Raw genomic sequence first — 20,776 nt, forward strand, 5'->3', positions numbered from 1 at the left:
TGGAAATCACATTCTTTCCCCCTGCCCCAGGTTTGTTGTTAGTGGTGTTTGTAACTCTTTCCTGAACTAATTCTGTAAAGTCTGTATTTTTTTTGTTGTGTGTGACTGCTGAAGCCTCTGCTTGGTTAACTTGAATGTTCAGCTAATGGTTGGACAGAGATTTTTTTAAATGTCTCCAACCAGTGTGTCTCTCGGCCTCTGCTGGAGGGCTCTCTGTTGTGTTTGGGGCATGCTTTCAGCTTGCTGGGAGTGGGCTGTGTGCATCTCTGCCTCCCCTTTCCTGCCTCCTGTGCAGAGCCTTGGGGTGGCCAGAGGTGAGCTCGTGCCTTCCTGGGTTTTCCTGGGCACATAGTCAGCCTTGTACATATGTGTGCCTTTCTGGTTTCCCAAGAATGCTTCAGAGCTTCTCAGACCTTGTAAACATCTTATTTTTCAGTTTTTCCTTTTAAGTTTTTGGGTAAGTTTCTTGGCTTCAGTTACTGTCATCTCAGGCAACTGCCGTGTTCACCGGTTTTCCCTCTCTTTGATCATGGCTTCAGAATGTAAAGGGTCGTGAACTGAGTACGCTTTGAACCACTTCAGACAAAGACAAATCTTGTGAATGGCTGGAAGGGTTCAGGATATGCCAGATGGGTTAAATGATAACAGTTCTCTGGGAATGGGGATTTTCACTGAGCTGCAGACCTGTTCCGCTCTTCTGTGAGGCTGCTGGTTTTCAGATGACTAATGTGAGGCTTTTGGTGTTTAGCTGGTGAGTTGGAGCTGGAAGTAGGGCTTAGGAAAGCAATAGGAAACTCGATATTCTTACCAATTCAGCAGTTTTTCTTGAAGAATGCTCCTTGGATTGTTGTAAGTCTGACTTTTTTATAACTCTGGAAATTAGCCTGACCAGGTGGTGGCGCAGTGGATAGAGCGTCGGACTGGGATGCGGAAGGACCCAGGTTCAAGACCCCGAGGTCGCCAGCTTGCGTGCGGGCTCATCTGGCTTGAGCAAAGAGTTCATTCACCAGCTTAGACCCAAGGTCGCTGGCTCCAGCAAGGGGTTACTCAGTCTGCTGAAGGCCCGCGGTCAAGGCACATGTGAGAAAGCAATCAATGAACAACTAAGAAGTCGCAACGCGCAACGAGAAACTGATGATTGATGCTTCTCATCTCTCTCCGTTCCTGTCTGTCTGTCCCTGTCTATCTCTGCCTCTGTAAAAAAAAAACAAAAAAAAAACAACTGGAAATTAAACACTTTGCTAGTATTTAGTATTTCCTTTGTGCCTTTGGAGGAGCATATATTTTGAGTTCCTTGTTCTGTCAGTTGTGAAGGGCTATGCCACTGTTTGTTTCTGTGATTTTCAGAGTTCAACTCTTTGGATTTATTGTTGACATTTAAAAAACTTTTCATAGTCTCCTATTTCTTCTAAATTGGATATGTGTTTGTTCATGTTGGTCTCTTTCACGTTAGAATCTTTGCTTATGGATTTTAGAATTTTTGGTTGTCTGCTCATATTAAGGAGTGGTGGACTAAAAAGCCAATGAGAAGGTCTGGGTGTATTTGTGAGGTTTGTTGATTGTGGGATTACTAGTATTTATTTCTACGAAATTACTTTAAATTTATATTATAAAATATTTTAGGAACAGATAAATAGATCTAAATCTTACTAATAAAAGAAATGACAATTGGATTGAAGAGTTGAATATAAAATTCAGAAAAACATGGGGAAAATCATATTATTTGTCAAACTAGTAAAGAAATTAATTTTAAATTTGAGATGTAAAGATTTAAAATTAAGGCCCTGGCCAGTTGGCTCAGCAGTAGAACATTGGCCTGGTGTGTGGAATTCCCGGGTATGATTCCTGGTGAGGGCACGCAGGAAATGCAACCATCTGCTTCTCCACCCCTTTACCCTCCCTTCTCCTTCTGCAGTTATGGCTTGAATGGTTCAAGTAAGTTGGCCTTAGGTACTGAGGATGACTCCATGGCCTCTACCTTAGGTGCTAAAATAGCTCAGTTGTCAAGCAACAACCCCAGATGGGCAGACCATCCTGGTAGGGGGCTTGCTGGGTAGATCCTGGGGTCGGGGCACATGTGGGAGTCTGTCTCTCTGCCTTCCCGCCTCTCGCGTAATCAAAAGAAAAGATTTAAAATTAAACCCGAAAAACATTTGGTGGCTTCAGAGGTTTATTATTAGTTATGTACTTAATGTCTTTGAACATATAAAATGCTTCCTTTTAAAACTTATGCAAATTGTTAGCTTCTGAAAGAGGCATTTTTTATTGCTGTACTTAGAACTTGCAGACAAAAGCCATTCGTAAGGGATGCTTTGCTGGTATTAGACTGTCAGGTTTCTGATCTCTGGAGGTGGTAACTTTGCTAGGAGCTATTGGATAGTCATTACTGAGTGGAGAATGAGGCAGCTAGTGAGACAGGAGTGTGAAAGTGGAGGGAAAGGCATGCCTGCTCGAGGGATTCTGAATTCACTGGCAGGTGCCAATAATGATCATCTTTTTAGCATTCTCATTCCTACTGAGCAGACATTACCACTGGTACGGAATCTATAGGGTCTTCCACAGTTGCCATTGATGATGGTGAATCGTCTCCCAGAAATAGAGGAAATAATTGCCCACTCCTAGTAATTTCAGGACCAACTAGACTAGAGATATTCCTTGTCTCTAACTTGTAATTTTGCTGGCATGCTCATGTCAGAGAGTGTGGTTGTGACACAATAAAGTGGTAACTTGGTTGGGGCATGCCCTGGCAACCTGTCTAGTGGTATTATTTATGTGTTTATTAAGCCATTGGAGAGCTTTGCTATTGAGATGACAAATAGATTATTATTTTAATGCCAACTTTGGTTAATTGGTAGTGGCTGCCTGGAGTAGCTTTGGGTAGCATGCTGAGGCTACATCTGGACTTAGATGGGAGGATGGGTTAAAAAGATTATTGATACCAACCATGGAATGGGAAGGGGGAGAAAAAGTGTATCAGGCTAGTCCATCCCTTTTGTTTTACCTCTTTGGTGTGTATAGAATACTAAAAAAGAAAGTCGTTTCTGTCTCTACTCCTGAGGAAATTCTCTTCTGGTTGGGAAGAAAAGACAAACTTGGGTGAAATGATTAGAGCTTGTGTAACAGGATGGTTTGTAAGGAAGTGCTAACATTTCTAGTTTGGTCCCTGAGATGGGTGGCATAGGTTTGAATGCAGAAGTACATTACCTTGGAACCTTTATTTATTTATTTTTTAAGTGGGAAGAGGGGAGATAGACAGAATCCTGTATGTGCCCTGTCCAGGATCCACTCACACCCTTGTTTAGGGTTGCTGCTTGAGTACTGAACTATTTTTAGCACCTGAGGCTGATGCTTTGGGACTGACCATGCTATCCTCAGTGCCTGGGACCAAGGCTCGAATCAGTCGATCCACTGGCTATGAGAGGGGAAGAGAGAGAGAGAAGGGGGAGAGGGAGGGAAAGAGAAGTAGATGATTACTTCTTATGTGTGCCCTGACTGGAAATTGAACCTGGGACATTTGCACATCCCAGGTTGATGCTCTATACACTCAGCAATTAGCCAGGGCAGAATCTTAACATTTATACTTACTCAAATCTATTTATGGTTTTCTTGGAAAAGCCTCTTTTTTTTAAAAAAAAAAAAGCCTTTTTTTTTATTTCTCCATTCTCCCAATTTTCCTCTCAGTTTTGGTGTCACTAGGATGGAATGTTGAGTTTTCTTTCCATTTAAATGTCAAGGTGAAAATCCACATATAAAAAGTTAATGTCATGTTGATTCTTGTAAGGTGAAGATTATTCAGTCATGACGTTTGTTTCTATAGAAATTGTTAATAGCACTTTAAAATTAATCATAAGTCACAGAAAAGAAAAGCCTTTGTGTTATAATATTAGAGCATTTTGAAAATTTTTATCCTAAGTAATTGCCAGCCTGTGCTTGGGCTGTGTACATACCTTTTACGGAAAGCAGTAAGTTTGATGCAGTGTCTGAGAGCATAGGCTCTGGAGTCTCCCTTTTAGTTCTGGTGTCTCCGCCCCCACCTGTGTCACCACGTGCAAGCTCGGGTCCTCATCTCCTAATCTGTGAAGCAGGGATGATGATAGTCCCCTATAGGGCTGTTACAAGGGTTAAACGAGATCTTGCCGTTAGAGCCCTTAGCTCAGTGCTTGTTCTGTAGCAAATGCTCAAGTATTGGCTATTGATATTGTTATTATAGTTACTGTTTTTGTTATTAGGTGAGTTTGTATCATTGATTTATCTTTTCTGGAGTGTGACTCAGCCTCACATTAGTGTTTTAATTTACTGTAAATAGTGATGGTTAGTAGTTTATTATCTATGTATTTTTTCATACAGGTTGAATGTCATTTTTACAAAATTTGATGAAGTCCAAAGATCTGGAAACATGATACAATCTGCAAATGGTGAGTAGAAAAACCTGGTACTCTATTTTGTTTTTTCAGTTTTATGTCAGTAATGCTTATGTAATTTCTGAACAGCTGAGTTTGATATCTAGCTAAGAGCTTCTAGGTCTTAAGATTTAACCTGCATTACCCACTTTCCAAGGACAAATACTATGGAGTTGCCATTGACATTCTTTCATAACCTATCTGAGTCCATCAGCTAATCCTGTTGGCTTTACTTTTAAGAACACATTTGGAAACCCAATAATTCTCATGGTAACGACCCTTCTTCTCTTAGTGAAAGCTGTCATTGTACTTGATCTGTGTTCTCATGGTAGCCTCCTAACCAACATCCTTGCCTTTCTTTCTCCAAACACCTGAAGTCTGTTTTTCACACAGCAATCAGAGTGATCCTTTTAGAATATAACTGATCTTAATTCCCTGTTTAAAATACTCCAGAGGCCCTGGCCATTTGGCTCAGTGGTAGAGCGTCTGCCCAGCATGTGGAAGTCCTGGGTTTGATTCCTGGTCAGGGCACACAGGAGAAGTGCCCATCTGCTCTCCTCGCCCCCCCCCAAGCCATGGCTCATTTGGGCAGGTTGACCCTCAGTGCTGAGGATGGCACCATGGCCTTGCCCTACGCACTAAAATAGCTCAGTTGCCAAGCAACAGAGCAATGGCCCCAAATGGGCAGAGCATTGCCCCATAGGTGGCTTGCCAGTTGGATCCCGGTTGGATGCTTGCTGGAGTCTGTCTCTCTGCCTCCCCACCTCTTATTTAAAATTTTTAAAAAAATCCTCCAGGCCCTGGCCGGTTGGCTCAGTGGTAGAACGTCGGCCTGGAGTGCAGGAGTCCCAGGTTCGATTCCCAGCCAGGGCACACAGGAGAAGTGCCCATCTGCTTCTCCACCCCTCCCCCTCTCCTTCCTCTCTGTCTCTCTCTTCCCCTCCCGCAGCCAAGGTTCCATTGGAGCAAAGTTGGCCCAGGCGCTGAGGATGGCTTTGTGGCCTCCACCACAGGTGCTAGAATGGCTCCGGTTGCAAGGGAACAACGCCCAAGATGGGCAGAGCATCGCCCCCTGGTGGGCATGCCGGGTGGATCCCGTTCAGGCGCATGCGGGAGTCTGTCTGACTGCCTCCCCATTTCCAAATTCAGAAAAATACAAAAGAAAAATCCTCCAGAGGTTTCCCATCACACAGACACTCGAATTCAGTGGCTTGCTACAGCCCACCAGGCCCTGTATGCTTTGATGCTGTCACTATTCCAGTGACACTTTGTATTGTTCTTCCTCAAAGTTCTCTTGCATTCTGTTCCATTGGCTTCCTTTCTAATGTTGTACATTCTGAGCTTCTCCTGCTTCAGGGCCTCCTGTGCGTATGGTTCCTCTGCTTGAAATATTTGTCACCCTCGTGTCATCATGGCCACCTTCCTCGTTTTATCCAGATACTGGCAGTAGGATTGCTTCTACATAGGCCATCTGGAATAGCATACACAGTTTTCTAAGGGAGCTCTCTGTGTCCTTATCCTGCTTAACTTGCTTTCTTAGTACATGTCACTACAGTATATATATATTTTACTTATTCATGAGGGCAAGAACTTGGTTTTATTCCTTTTTTATCCTAATGCCTCGAAAAGTCCCTGGCATTTGGTAGATATATAATAAATATTGTTGAAAAAATTTAAAATAAAATAACAGACTTGAATTCCAACCTACTGTTTACAGTATTTGTATTCCTTTTTCTGTAGTTTGAAATGGTATTTGAGGATAAGTGGATAATTCTTGTGATTCCAAAAGGGGAAGGAAAGGCAAGAGTAATTACTATATAAATGGAAGTCATCAGAAAGACAGTTGTTAATGAGAACTTTTTTAAACTCTGGCTACCTCATTGCATCACAGCTATTTCAGAATAGCTGGGGTCTTAAGTCATAGTACAGCTCTTAAGGTTGTAAAAATGTTTGAGTGATTCCCCCAGTGATTTCCCCCAGAGGACGGGCAAAGCCAGAACCGGATCCGGGCCTTTTAACTAACGCTCTGCTGTGTCCCTACCATTATCAGAAAAGAATTTGTCTTTGGGTAGCATGTTTCTTATAAAATACTTAAATTTCTAAAGATGCCTTTATTATTTGCCTCTATTTCTTTTTTCTATGTTTATAAAAATAATATTAAAATAAAAAAGAATACCACAATTCACCGATCACGGATAAATCATTTTTGTTTCATATTCTCATATAATTCATTTTTTTGTAATTGTGTAATTTGTATGTAATTTTAACCATGGCATAATTTCTGTACATTATCTCCTACTTTTTTTTTCTTTAATTTTTATTATTCATCTTTTTTTTTCCTTAAATTTATTTTTTGAGAGAGAAGAAGGTACGGAGAGAGGGAAAGGGAAGGGAGAGAGAAGGAAGCATCAACTCATTGTTCCTTTTAGTTGTGCCATTGATTTCTTCTTCTTCTTTTTTTTTTTTTTTGAGAGACAGGCAAGGCAGGCAGGGAGACAGACAGAAAGGAAGAGACATGAGAAGCATCAACTCACATTTGGGCCACTTTAGTTATTGATTGATTGCTTTCTCATATGTGCCTTGACCAGGGGCTCCAGCTGAGCCAGTGACCTTGGGCTCAAGCCAGCAACCTTAGGCTTTAAGCCAGTGACCTCTAGGCTCTAGCCAGCGACCATGGGGTCATGTCTATGATCCCACACTCAAGCCAGCAATGCCACACTCAAGCTGGCAAGCCTGCGCTCAAGCCAGATGAGCCCACATTCTAGCCATTGACCTTAGGGCTTTGAACCTGAGTCCTCAGCATCCCAAGCCGATGCTCTATCCACTACACTACCATCTAGTCAGGTCATTCATTACTGCTCATATGTGCCCTGATTGTAGCTCAAGCCCACAACCTTAGGATCAAGCCAGTGACTCTGGCCTCAAATTGGTGACCTTAGTGCTCCGGAATGACACTCTATCCACTGTACCACTGGCCAGGGCTTTTTAAATTTTTTATTGAATTTATTGGAATGACAATGGTTAATAAAATCATACAGATTTCAGGTGCACAATTCTACATTACATTATCTGTGTATTGCATTGTGTGTTCACCACCCCAAGTAAACTCTCCCTCCATCACCATCTATCCCATTATCCCCTACTCTTGTATTTACTTTTATATATGCTTTAAAAATGTACCATTGGTATTGCTGGGACCAGAACTATGGGCCTTGGAGCCACGCTTCAGTGAGGAATGGGCTTGATGGTGTGCATGGGCCGGAATACTCAGCTAGTTACTAGACACATGCTTTTAAATTTTTTTGTGTGTATTTGTGTAGTGTGTATGGTTTTCCAGTTTAAAACTTGTTGACACCAACATAGCACTGGACAAGGATGTAGTAGCAGAGGTAGAAAAGTGAGTTTGTGTTTTATAACCTGTATTATAACTATGAAACTGAATCTCAGTGCTGGCATTGGGGAGAAGGACCATATTCTCATTGGAGGCCTTGCTTAGAAGTGTGTGTGTGTGTGTGTGTGTGTGTGTGTGTGTGTGTGAGAGAGAGAGAGAGAGAGAGAGAGAGAGAGAATGTGTGTATAGCTTTAATGAACATGCCTCATGATTCAAATTTGTTTCATGTTTTAATCATTAAGAATACCAACATTCTGTGGCATTGGGTGTATCACAGCAACAGTTTTTCTAAGTATAGATCTATTCAATCGCAGGTGTAAATATTGCTCCCAACTTTTCTTATTTTTGTGGGATATTTGTGTGTGTGTGCATGCATGCGTGCATGTATGAGTATATGATATATATAGGGGTAGGTGAGAGAATGAAAGCAGTTCTTTTAGGCATCTATGTTAAATATAGCAGATGGTAAGGAAGCTTTAACTTAAAACTTACTGAAGTCTTATGATTTTAGCTTTCTTTGTTGTACCTTGTATATACGTATGTAGTATTAGTATTTTAATTGTTATAGCCAAAATAGAATAACCTAGAAGCACATGTATAAAGATTTCAGAATTCCCTAACTCAAATAAATTTGGCCTCTTGGTCCTGGCTGGTTGGCTCAGTGGTGGAGCGTCGGCCTGGCGTGCAGGAATCTCGGGTTCAATTCTGGGCCAGGGCACACAGGAGAAGCGCCCATCTGCTTCTCCACCCCTCCCCCTCTCCTTCCTCTCTGTCTCTCTCTTCCCCTCCTGCAGCCGAGGCTCTATTGGAGCAAAGTTGACCTGGGTGCTTAGGATGGCTCTGTGGCCTCTGCCTCAGGCGCTAAAATGGCTCTGATTGCGGCAGAGCGACGCCCCAGATGGGCAGAGCATCGCCCCCTGGTGGGCATGCTGGGTGGATCTTGGTCGGGCGCATGCGGGGGTCTGTCTGACTGCCTCCCCGTTTCCAACTTTGGAAAAATACAAAAAAAAAATAATTGGCCTCTTTACAGTAACTTTAAGAGACCAGTAAGATATTTAATAGCTGTCAAAAATCAAAACAGCGACCCAATTTTCTTTTTTCTAGTCATCAAATATTGATAGCAGAAAGAAACAATAGTAACAATGGATAAATGCCACCACCCTCTTTTAATATATTTTTTTTATTAAGTGAGAAACGGGCAGGCAGGGAGGCAGAGATGCAGATTCTTGCATGCACCCAGACTGGGATCCACCCGGCAAGCCCCCTACCAGGTGATGCCCTGCCCATCTGGGGCAGTGCTTCATTGTTTAGCAACTGAACTATTTCAGTGCCTGAAGTGAGGCCATGGAGCCATCCTCAGCACCTGGGGCCAAATTGCTCAAATCATTTGTGGCTATGGGAGAGGAAGGGAGTGTGGAGAGGGAGAATTCTAGTTCTGTGAGTTGTATTTTCACTTTCTTGGTGTTTAAGAGTTTTTAGTTTTGATAGACTCTAATTTTTAAATTTTTTACTTGTGAACAATGTTTTGTCTAGTAAGAACTAAAAACTCTGGATTTGAGCTAAGTTGAAAGAAATAGTAGTAATCTTAAGAAAGAAATGGGTTTCATCCTTGGTTGTATTTTGACAAAATCAGCGACAGAAAAACAGCTGAGTAGCAATTGGTCCTGTCTGTAATAGACTACTTCATATTTCTATAGTTCTTCTTTGTTGATAGGTTACCCAGAGGTCTTTCAGCTTGAATGGCAAGAATATGGGAGTTAAAAAATACATTGTTCTATAGATGTTTCTTTTTCTTTTTTCCATCTCCGTATAATTAGCAAACTCCTTGAAGCAAAAATTATAGTTTTTCCTTCCATGGAGTTTGAAAGAAAATTATTTTCTTTATAAGCTTTTTATTTTTATTTTTTATTTTTATTTTTTGTATTTTTCTGAAGCTGGAAACAGGGAGGCAGTCAGACAGACTCCCACATGCGCCTAACCGGGATCCATCTGGCATGCCCACCATGGGGCGATGCTCTGCCCATCCGGGGTGTCGCTCTGTTTCGACCAGAGCCAGTCTAGCGCCTGAGGCAGAGGCCATGGAGCCATCCTCAGCGCCCGGGCCATCTTTTGCTCCAATGGAGCCTTGGCTGCGGGAGGAGAAGAGAGAGACAGAGAGGAAGGAGAGGGGGAGGTGTGGAGAAGCAGATGGGCGCCTCTCCTGTGTGCCCTGGCCAGGAATCGAACCCGGGACTTCCACACGCCAGGCTGACGCTCTACCACTGAGCCAACTGGCCAGGGCCTCTTTATAAGCTTTTTTAAAAATCATGCCGCTATGCATGTGTTCATGGGAGAACTGGATTTTCAGCTTGAAAGAGCCAGTGATTGTAGATGAGTCAGTGTACTTTGTCTGCAGCCACTTAATGATCTTTAATGAACTTGATTGAGGAGAGGCCCAGGGATATTAATTTGGTTAAATATGTTCATGCTTTTTAGTTTTGTAAGCAAAACTAACATGTTTATGAGGAAAGAATGAAAATATCATGCTGGTAAATCCAGAAAATTTTCATAAATTGTAGCGACAGAAAAAGACAAAATACTATTTGCCAACAAAACCATAAACTTAGATAATCAGATAATCTTAATATTATGAGCCCTTGTACATGAATGTGTATAAAGTTATCATTTTGATGCCAGGTGCATCCTACCTTAGGGTTTTTTTACCAAAACATTTTTAATTTGAAAATGTTAGATATCATTTTTCAGTTGTTGAAAATTAGAAGTACTTGTTCAAGTCTGAAAACAAATAGACCAATGCTGAATTGGTAGGGAAAGTCTGAATTGTTGCCCAGTGCAGCTAGGACAAAGCATTCATTGAAAAGTGAATTGACTGTCTTTTTATTAGGAAGCCAGGCATTTATAATTTTGCATTGTCTTTAAAAACTGTGTTAATAGTGGGTGCCCATTCCCTCCCATGCTTGTGTATTAGACTTTGCAGATTGCAAGGTGTGGTATTTTGGTCCGCTATCTTAGAAATAATGTATTTCCATCATCACTGATACAGGGATAATGTGTTATAAAGCTGCAAGTGAGCTGGGCCATGCTAAGAAGACTGCCTAAAATAGCCTGGAAGGGACTGTTTCTGATGCCAGCTTAAGCTGCCACTGACAGCTTGCTTTATCTTCTATGTGGAATTAAGATTGCTTTTTGACATTCTTACTTAAGGTTTATGTTAGTAATGTTATCTGTTGTCAGGAGGGGAAACCAGTTGGTTAAAATTTTTTTTTTTTTTTTTTTTTTCCATTTTTCTGAAGCTGGAAACGGGGAGAGACAGTCAGACAGACTCCCACATGCGCCCGACCGGGATCCACCCGGCACGCCCACCAGGGGGCGATGCTCTGCCCATCCTGGGCGTCGCCATGTTGCGACCAGAGCCACTCTAGCGCCTGAGGCAGAGGCCACAGAGCCATCCCCAGCGCCCGGGCCATCTTTGCTCCAATGGAGCCTTGGCTGCGGGAGGGGAAGAGAGAGACAGAGAGGAAAGTGCGGCGGAGGGGTGGAGAAGCAAATGGGCGCTTCTCCTATGTGCCCTGGCTGGGAATCGAACCCGGGTCCTCCGCACGCTAGGCCGACGCTCTACCGCTGAGCCAACCGGCCAGGGCGGTTAAAATTTTTAATACCAGTTTTAAAGAAGGCTGTCTTACATGAGAAAAGTCAGATGGAGAAGGTTCACCTCCTACTTATTCTCCCCTGCCCCCTTAAGAAACCACTGTTCTGTGTTGTCTGTACTTTTATTTTGGAGTCGAGTGGTGGTTGCCATTGGTGCTGGATCAGCTGGAGAAGTTGTGTGGGTGGAGAGTTTGCAGATGGGATGCTTAAGTTGTAGTGAGTGGATACAGCTTCCAGAGTGCCGTTTCTTTAGTATTTGTACTGGGATCTCTGACAGACATGACTACTGGGAAAGGTAGGTTCCTCAGATACATCCTGAAATGTAATTCTTGCTGCTTAATTAGGAAATAAATAAAATATTTAAATACTTAAGATTTTCTAATTGCTTTAATTGAAAATTGAAGCTGAAACTTAGGAAAATAATTGCTGTGAATATTTTCATTTAGACAGGGAAAGAATTGTGAAACTTACCAATATATTCACCTTGAAAGACTAAAGGGAGGAAGGTACCGTACGTAACCTGAGGTTATACGTGTTTTGTCAGCCTCTTTGGTTTTATGTACTTTTAATTTTTTTCTCTGCTCTCATGTTCACAGTGCGTGGCTCATAATAATGAATTATGTTGCGGCTGCAAGGCACGTGTTATAAAGTGTAAGCTGTTTTGAAAGGAATCTAACGGCTAGAAATACCTAAGGTTTTTCAAGAATGGATAGAGGAAAAGCACAGTTTTTCTTCCCTTTTAAAGATTTGCATTTTTAAAATGCAAAAATGGAACTGAAAAACTACAAAAGAAATATTGTTCCCAAAAAACCTCATTGATTAGGCTTCATTCTTTCTAGCGACTTGCAGCGTTGAGATGATTTGGGCAGAACTGACTGTGAGCAGGGTTGGTGTCTGAAGGAAGAGGGCAGCAGACATGACAGAGACCTGCCTCCCTGCCTTGCTGTTCTGCAAGTGCTCTTCCCGGCAGGCTGGCTTTTAATTTGTCCTCTCTGAAGGATATTCTCACACCCTGCAACCTAAACAAAATAGAATACTACTGATTCTACCACTAAACAGATAACACACTGAATAAATTTGCTGGGTTTATTTTGTAGGGATTGTTAAGGTGTGTATAATTTATCTTCTTACACTAAAATTTCTTCAGTTTGCTGAAAATGGTTATATTGGTTGCTGCTGCATTTCTGCCTGTTAGTTATATTTTCATATTGGGAATTTAAAGCAAAAAGTGATAGTATTCCTTTCCATTTCATTCCTTATTATATTATTCTATATTTAGGTTAAGCTGCTATAGGAAATCAATACTTGGCCAGGAGAGTTAAATAATTCATATTCTGAAGTGACCTCTTTTACAGCCCTTCATGTGAGGATTTGAAAGTGTGTTGCTTATAAAAGTAGCATTTGTCTTAAGTTGTATTTTGGATTGTTTTCTAAACAAGGCAAATTAATTTTGGAAGTTGACTAATTAAAGGCCATGGAAGGCCTTGTAGATCTGAATTTAAAATACTTTTTTATCCACTTGATAATTCCTTTCAAATTGTCTAGTTAAAAAACAAGCTTAGAAGCATTGTTAACTTTTACCCTGAATAGCTGTAAATATAATGGGAAACAAGGATTAAAAGCCACTCTTTGTAGTGGTTGCATATATGAATTTTCCTATATCAATCTATGATTAATAAGGACTATGAACAATCTGCAAAGTACAATACCTGTGATTCTACCACAGTTGTTTGTGAGTTATTTTAGTATTTTCAGAGCACTTTCTGGAACGCCTTTTATTTCTCTGTTTTATGGTCCACACAGCAGCCCCATGACGAGTAGGCAGGGAAGCTTTTAAGCATGGACGCAGAAGGTTTCAGGGTTTCTCTGATTGTGCTGCTGGCTGGACAGAGAGCCAGTCTTGGACTTCGTCGTGTTAGACTAGTCCTCCTTCCAGCAAACTCTGTGGTCGAGACGCTCAGTGCCCCCTCTACTATTGCTTTAAAATTTTGGGTTTGTTTGATGTTGGAAATGTATCATTTTCAGTAGTCACCTTAGGGACTCATTAAAAAATGAAAGTATTCAAAGACATCTTATTGAAACAGGCACTAGTTCTCTATACCCAAGTTTTAGATGCTGACAGTGTGATTTTCGTAGTCTGTGTTGTTAGCACAGTTGAGAGGTGTCTGGGGAGGCAATCCTGGGAGGGGAAGTGGTATTAGGAACATGATGGGCTGAAGCAGGGAGTGCTGCAGGGGAAGGTGCCGGGCCTTGGCTGCTGTGCTGGGAAGCTGAGGTTTTCATTGTAAGCCAGTAACTTCTCAGTTTAATGGCCAACTTTAATTTTAGTTAATGTAATAGCAAAAACAAAACAAAATCCCACCTATCTCTTGTTTTTTCATAAAATAAGGGGTATTAACACTAATAAAAAATAAGAAAGATGTAATTTAGAATAAAGGGTAGTCCTTTAAGTGAACTAGATTTAACTCGATGATAGATAAATTTACAAGGTTCGACTCTTACAGTTCTCAGTTTGGTGCAGATTGGTGTAAATCAGGGGTAGTCAACCTTTTTATACCTACCGCCCACTTTTGTATCTCTGTTAGTAGTAAAATTTCTAACCGCCCACCGATTCCACAGTAATGGTGATTTATAAAGTAGGGAAGTAAGTTTACTTTATAAAATCTATAAAGCAGAATTACAGCAAGTTAAAGCATATAATAATAATTACTTACCAAGTACTTTATGTTGGATTTTCGCTAAGTTTGGCAGAATAAATCTTTATAAAACAACTTACTATAGTTAAATCGATCTTTTTGTTTATACTTTGGTTGCTCTGCTACCGCCCACCATGAAACCTGGAACGCCCACTAGTGGGCAATAGAGACCAGGTTGACTACCACTGGGGTAAATCATCCAAAAAAAAAAATGTCACCAGTACTTTAAGTGGTTTTTGTGTCTGGGTGACTGGTATAGATAGACCAGTGACGTTGGGGTAGGAACAAGTAAGTGCATAAACTTTGGAATCTCAAACTGGCTGCAAGATCACTGTGTGACCTGCCCGGCAACTTGTCTGTCCCCTTTCAAGTTGGGGGTGACAGTGATTCCTGCATCTCTGTGAGGACTAAACGAGATGGTGCATGTGGATAGCTTGGCATAGGACCTGACCTCTAAATGTCATCTTATATGATGCAGGGACACAGTCTTCTCTCTATGGCACCACTAGATGGTCAGATGGGAGGTAAGGGTTTGCCTTGTGTTTAAAATGATATGATCGATGTTTTGTTTAGATATGGAAAGCTCTCTAAAGAAAAACAAGATGAAGAATCATGTGTATAATAGGATCTTTTGAAAGGAAACTACCCCCCAGTGTCTAGGTTTTGGTTTCCAGTACCACCAGGGCTCCTTGGGGAAATGGCTGATTTTAGGGCTGGAGCAGAAATGAGGCCAGTGAACCTGGTGCAACTTTTTGTATTTTTCTGAAGTGAGAAGCAGGGAGACAGAGAGACAGACTTCTGCATGTGCCCGACTGGGATCCACCCAGCATGCCCACTAGTGGGCGATGCTCTGCCCATCCAGTGTGTTGCTCCGTTGCAACTGGAGCCATTCAGGCGCCTGAGGTGGAGGCCATGGATCCGTCCTCAGGGCCTGGGCATGTGTTCCTATGGAACCTTGGCTGTGGGAGAGGAAGAGAGAGATAGAGAGAATGGAGAGGAAGAAAGGTGGAGAAGTAGATGGGCACTTCTCCTGTGTGCCCTGGCCGGGAATCGAACCCAGGACTTCCATATGCCAGGCTTACACTCTTCCACTGAGCCAGCCAGCCAGGGAGAGTCTGGTGCATCTTACATGCTAGAAATTACGGAAGTGCTCAAGCAAAACAAAACAAAAAGCAACAAAACAAAAGAAGTCATGGGGATTGCGTCAAAGAGACACAGGTGTTTGCTTAAAGATTCACAGTGTTCACAGCTGTAACGACTTGAGCTGTAAACCAAAGTAGTATTGGGTTATAACCCAAAATATAAACTAAATATTGGTGAATCCATACTGTTAAAAAAAAAAAGAATGATTGGATCAATATATGAACGAGGGAGAAGAGACAAATCTCCCATGTGGAATTATTCCAGGTCACTGTAGCTCCACCCTAGAAGTGGAGTGTAACTGCTACTCTGAGTGTGATGTGCATAGTGACTCTTCCAAAGGGTACAGTGTAGAAAGGGAGGAAGAGTGGAGCTTTGCAGTGCAGCCGCCAGACAGACACTTCCATAGATGAGCAAGGCCCCTATCAGCAGGTCTGCTGATCGCATGTTCTTTTGATATAATGTGATGAAAATTGGCCCTGGCTGGTTGGCTCAGTGGTAGAGTGTTGGCCTGGCGTGCGGAAGTCCCAGGTTCGATTCCTGGCCAGGGCACACAGGAGAAGCGTCCATCTGCTTCTCCACCCCTCCCCCTCTCCTTCCTCTCTGTCTCTCTCTTCCCCTCCCGCAGCCGAGGCTCCATTGGAGCCAAGATGGCCTGGGCACTGGGGATGGCTCCTTGGCCTCTGCCCCAGGCGCTGGAGTGGCTCTGGTCGCAATAGAGTGACGCCCCGGAGGGGCAGAGCATCGCCCCCTGGTGGGCGTGCCAGGTGGATCCCGGTCGGGCGCATGCGGGAGTCTGACTCTCTCTCCCCATTTCCAGCTTCAGAAAAATACAAAAAATAATAATAATAATAATAATAATGTGATGAAAATGACATTTAGCTTTGTCGCCATGAAACCCATAAGTTCCATCTAAACAATATGGAAACATCAATTAAATGCAGATTGAAGAATATTCTGTTAACTACCGAGCCAGGTGTCCTGGAAACTTGTCTACAACAAGGAAAGTCTTAAGAACTCACAACCTAGGGGTTCCTAGGGAGATGTGATGACTAAATCTTACTTGAAATCCTGAGTGGGATATGGAACAGATAAGGGATATCAGGAAAAAGTAAGGAACTCTGAAGAAACTATGGATAGTTAATAATAATGTATCAAAAGCAAGCCATTAATTGTAACAAATGTATGCTGTTAAATGTTTATAGTAGGGAGACTGGGCATGGAGTCAGTGGGAACTGGACTATCTTTACATCTGTTCTGTCGCTCTAATACTGTTCCAAACTAAAAACTTAACAGCGAAATATTGGACCACCTGCACAGGAGTTTATTCGCATTTTGTTTTCTTCTGGTAGTATTTGAATTATTCAATTATGTTTATGCATGCATTCATTTTATTCTTTGAAAAAAGTTGCAGAGTTTATCAGGGTAGCGGGATTATATGCTTTAGTTTTTATGTTTTTAATGTTCTATGTATGTAAAACATCTAATGTTTACTAAAAAAAAAAAGATTGGAGACAAGGAGACCAGTTAGGTGATGATTTTGGCAACAGAAATCCACCTACGAGATGAGGAAGACCTGATTAGGACAAACTCAGTGGGACTGGAGAGGGGACGGAAGTCACAGACAGCTGGAAATAGCACTGGCCGCACAGTGATGATTTGAATGGGGACATGGTGGGAAGATATCGTGGGAAATGATGAGGGGGAAGAAGAAGCATTAAGAACTCCATGTTTTGGTTCTGCTAACTGGAAGGATGGTGATAAGACCAACTAAAGCAAGGGACTTGGAGGTCAAGCAGGTTTTGAGGGGTGGGAGATGATAGTTTTAGACATTTGGACTTAGAATTTTATTTGTTAAGGGGTTTGTATCTTGGAATAGAGATGGAGCTGGTATAAGGGGGTTAGGATTTATTAGAATATAGGTGTTTAATTTAAATCGCCACCTTCTTTTTCCGTCTTCTTATGCCAAAGGATGATTATGTGCCTCTCTTAGGTTCTTGAGAATGAAGTAATTAAGGCAGGGATGGATAGTTTAAAAGAATTATTACATGAAAGCCATTAGCTCTTGCAGCCGTTCTCTAAGTATGATAAAGCATTCTGGTAGAAAGCCCTCCCCAAATTTGGCTCTAAACTTTTCCAGCTAACTTGGCTTTTGTGCCTTCATGGTGGTTGTCAAGAAGAATTGGATCAGGATGGGTACAGTGATAATTAAGATGACGTTTCCAAAAGAATGCAGAGTGTAGATTTGGTATCTGTGGGTTTTGGATTCTGGCATTTATTAGGCAAAATGCCCTTTTCAGGGCAAGTTCAAAGGTAAAATAAGTACTGTGATCAAAGGAGAATGTCTGATCTGTGACAGGATACACTGATTTTTCTGAATACATTCAGAGAGGACTACTAAGGTGCTGAAATGTTTTCTAGAGATGCACTTTTAGTGTTCAGTCATCAGTATACAGACTGTTTATCGTTCATAAACTTGTTTAAATTGCCTTTCTTTCCCATGAAATAGTAATATTGAGAGTCTGAACATGTTCACTTAAATATCTCCACTGTACCTTTTGAGTGCTCTTGTGAGAAATAAGTAACAATTTAAATGTGCTGCTTCTCTCAGTTATTGTGAAGTGTGGGGTTGTTATAATTACTAGTAGTTCCTGGTTCCTGGTGTGAATGTGTCCCAGTGCCAGTCCTCACTGCCACGGTCCATTCCCAGCCCAGGGTGTCACCCACACTGTCCCCTGGAATATACTGCACGCTCCTCAGAGGGCTAAGCAGCTGTTCAGCTGCGGGCATGACTTTGTGTTGGAAAGCCCCTCAGGAGCTGCTCTCCTGGGCTCCGTAGGCTCTAGGAATTCACTCTCTGGAGGCTTATCCCACTTGATTGGCCCGCATCTTTGTTCTGAATTATTAGCATCCAGCCCAGGGCCTGGCACAGGTGGGCATTTAAAAATACCTTCTGAATACACAAATAAAAGGTATGTGAATGATCCTTATTATACAAATGAGAGGTGGGTTCAGAGTTTTCAATAACTTGTCTACATTGAGAAAAATTGCCAGGGCTTTTGGAGTCTGGAGTGCATTTTGAAATCGTTTACTTTTCACCACTAGATACACCACCTCCCGAAGTGAGAGTCATGTGTGGAAGGTTGAATTCCAATTTCTGTTTCATTTTCTCAAGTGAAAAGTGCACACTCATCGATTTACCCCCTATGCTAGATATGCCAAAGCCTTTCTTTAGCGTGAGGTCAGGGGCTGTTACTGGCCATCCCTCACGGTGTATAGTCACTAAGAGGACGCCTGTGGTCCCACTGAGAGATGGGCTGGCCAGCTCCAGAACCGGGCTATGCCATGTCACTGTACCACTGCCTTATGTGAGATGTCCCATCGGGTACAGATGCCCAGTCACTGTAAACAAACCTACCCATTGACCTTTGGAACTCAGAATTGACGGAGCAAGGCAGATGGATGGTTCTGATAAAATAGGGTGGGTTTTATGGGTTCTTACGACCAGGCTCAGGTTGAATTAAAAACTGGGATACAGAGGACCCAGGTTTGAAACCCCGAGGTCACTGGCTTGAGCGTGGGCTTACCAGCTTGAGCACAGGGTTGCTGGCTTAGCTGTGGGATCATAGACATGATCTCATGGTTGCTGGCTTGAGCCCAAGGTTGCTGGCTTGAGCAAGGGTCCAAAGGCTCTGCTATAGCCCCTCAGTCAAGGCACATATGAGAAAGCAATCAATGAACAACTAAGGAGTTGCAACCAAGAGCCACAATGAAGCATTGATGCTTCTTATCTCTCCCTTCCTGTCTGTCTGTCCCTCTCTGTCCCTTTCTCTGTCTCTGTCACCAAAAAAATAAAAAACTGTGGGGAGGGTTTATAAAGCCTTAAAATATCTATAAATAATAAAATAAATATAAGGTCGCTACTTTGTGGATTTTCACCTATCGCGGGGGGGGGGGGTCTGGAAACTAACTCCCATGATAGACGAGGGACCACTGTATCTGATATATTTATGAATGCATTAAAGTGTAGAAATGCATATATATCAGTGTTAGCAGTTTATTTGGGGGGTTATGATTGCTTATAAGAGAACTTTGACTTTTAATGTAAAAATAAGCATAGTAGCCTGACCTGTGGTGGCGCAGTGGATAAAAGCGTCGACCTGGAAATGCTGAGGTCGCCGGTTCGAAACCCCGGGCTTGCCTGGTCAAGGCACATATGGGAGTTGATGCTTCCAGCTCCTCCCCCCTGTCTCTCTCCTCTCTCTCCTCTCTAAAATGAATAAATAAAATTAAAATTAAAAAAAATAAAAATAAGCATAGTATATTTTATCATACAAAAAGAAGAAAGATATTTCTGTCTGGGGGAAATCAGGGAGGTTAAAAATATTTAGGGTTGTAATTGCCTTACACTCCTGATTTGCCCTCAGATATTTTCACATCCTTGATTGACTCTGTTATCTAATGAAACCTAATGCATTTTTACAGTTAATAAAACTTTCTAAACACATGAAGTACGGTTTGCATCCATCCACAAAACTTGCTTGCCTTCATTACAGACTGCCAGGATTAGTATTTGCATGATCACTGTATGTTCGCCCCGGCTGTGTCTTAAGTGTTGGGAGTACCAAGAAGAACTGAAACGGTCCCTACTCCAGGGGCAGCAACAGATCTGCAGACAGCTACTTTCAGGGTGAGATGGAGTGAAAGGCACATGTCTGGCCTCACAGCACAGAGAAGGGCACTATCAGATATGGACAGAGCAGGGCAGGGTCTCAGAAGAGCTAACAGTCGATTTGTGTTTTCAAGAACATGTGGGAATGTGTCAGGCATGTTGGGTAAGCTGTGAACGATGAAGATGAAATTTTGGGACATTGACGAAGAGCTCCCAGCCTTTGGGTTCAGTGCCATGCCTCTGTGTGGCTTCATCTTGGCCTTGGGGATGCTGATTGTACGCTAGTTCCTAGTTGGCCATACAAGTATTTCTTACTTCTTGGAGGAAGATTTCAGTACCAGGGAGTGGGTGAATCTGAAAACCTGTACGGAATGTTGGCTCCCACAAAGTGACCCTGATGTAACAAAACAGAGTTAGCTGTCCGCTTCAGAGAGGAGCCTGCCTTAGGAGAGAGGAGGGGTGTTGTGGGTTTGGTTCTGCTCCTGCAGGTCAACAGTGGAACAGACGAACAGACATTTCTTAGTTTCTGTGACATTTTGTTGGTCCTTGAATGAGTGTGTTTGTGAATTTTATTAATGGACAGTATAGTCCAAAGATTGTAATTCCAAATTTCAGATACTAAACTTGAAGTCTGATCTACTTCTCTGCTACACCTACACTCAGACCTATAGCCGCAGTGATATTTCATGGTCTTCCTCGTCTTTTAGACCCACAGAACCTGTCTGTGACTTGTATTCCTACCCCTCTCCAGCTGCTGAAAGTTCAGTTCTGAGGCAGCTGGGCCTTACCGATTTCAGAATCTGAGTCAGTTGAGGCTGGAAAAGGGACT

The 20,776-nt window shown here is 42.3% G+C and overlaps 1 protein-coding gene across 26 annotated transcripts in view; it reads left to right on the forward strand.

Moving 5' to 3' along the window:
* CLASP1 (cytoplasmic linker associated protein 1) overlaps positions 1-20,776 on the forward strand; it is a 275,934-nt gene that overhangs the window by 114,160 nt on the left and 140,998 nt on the right. For 25 of the 26 annotated variants that reach the window (XM_066345675.1, XM_066345677.1, XM_066345681.1 and 22 more), the window contains exon 8: positions 4,348-4,415. In XM_066345675.1, coding sequence (XP_066201772.1) covers positions 4,348-4,415 — 68 coding nt within the window. Of the gene's footprint in view, positions 1-4,347; positions 4,416-11,698; positions 11,735-20,776 lie in introns of those variants that run through there. The other variant, XM_066345701.1, reaches the window with a different exon arrangement.

The sequence above is a fragment of the Saccopteryx leptura genome, chromosome 7, assembly GCF_036850995.1.
Source record: "Saccopteryx leptura isolate mSacLep1 chromosome 7, mSacLep1_pri_phased_curated, whole genome shotgun sequence".
Lineage (NCBI taxonomy): Eukaryota > Metazoa > Chordata > Mammalia > Chiroptera > Emballonuridae > Saccopteryx > Saccopteryx leptura.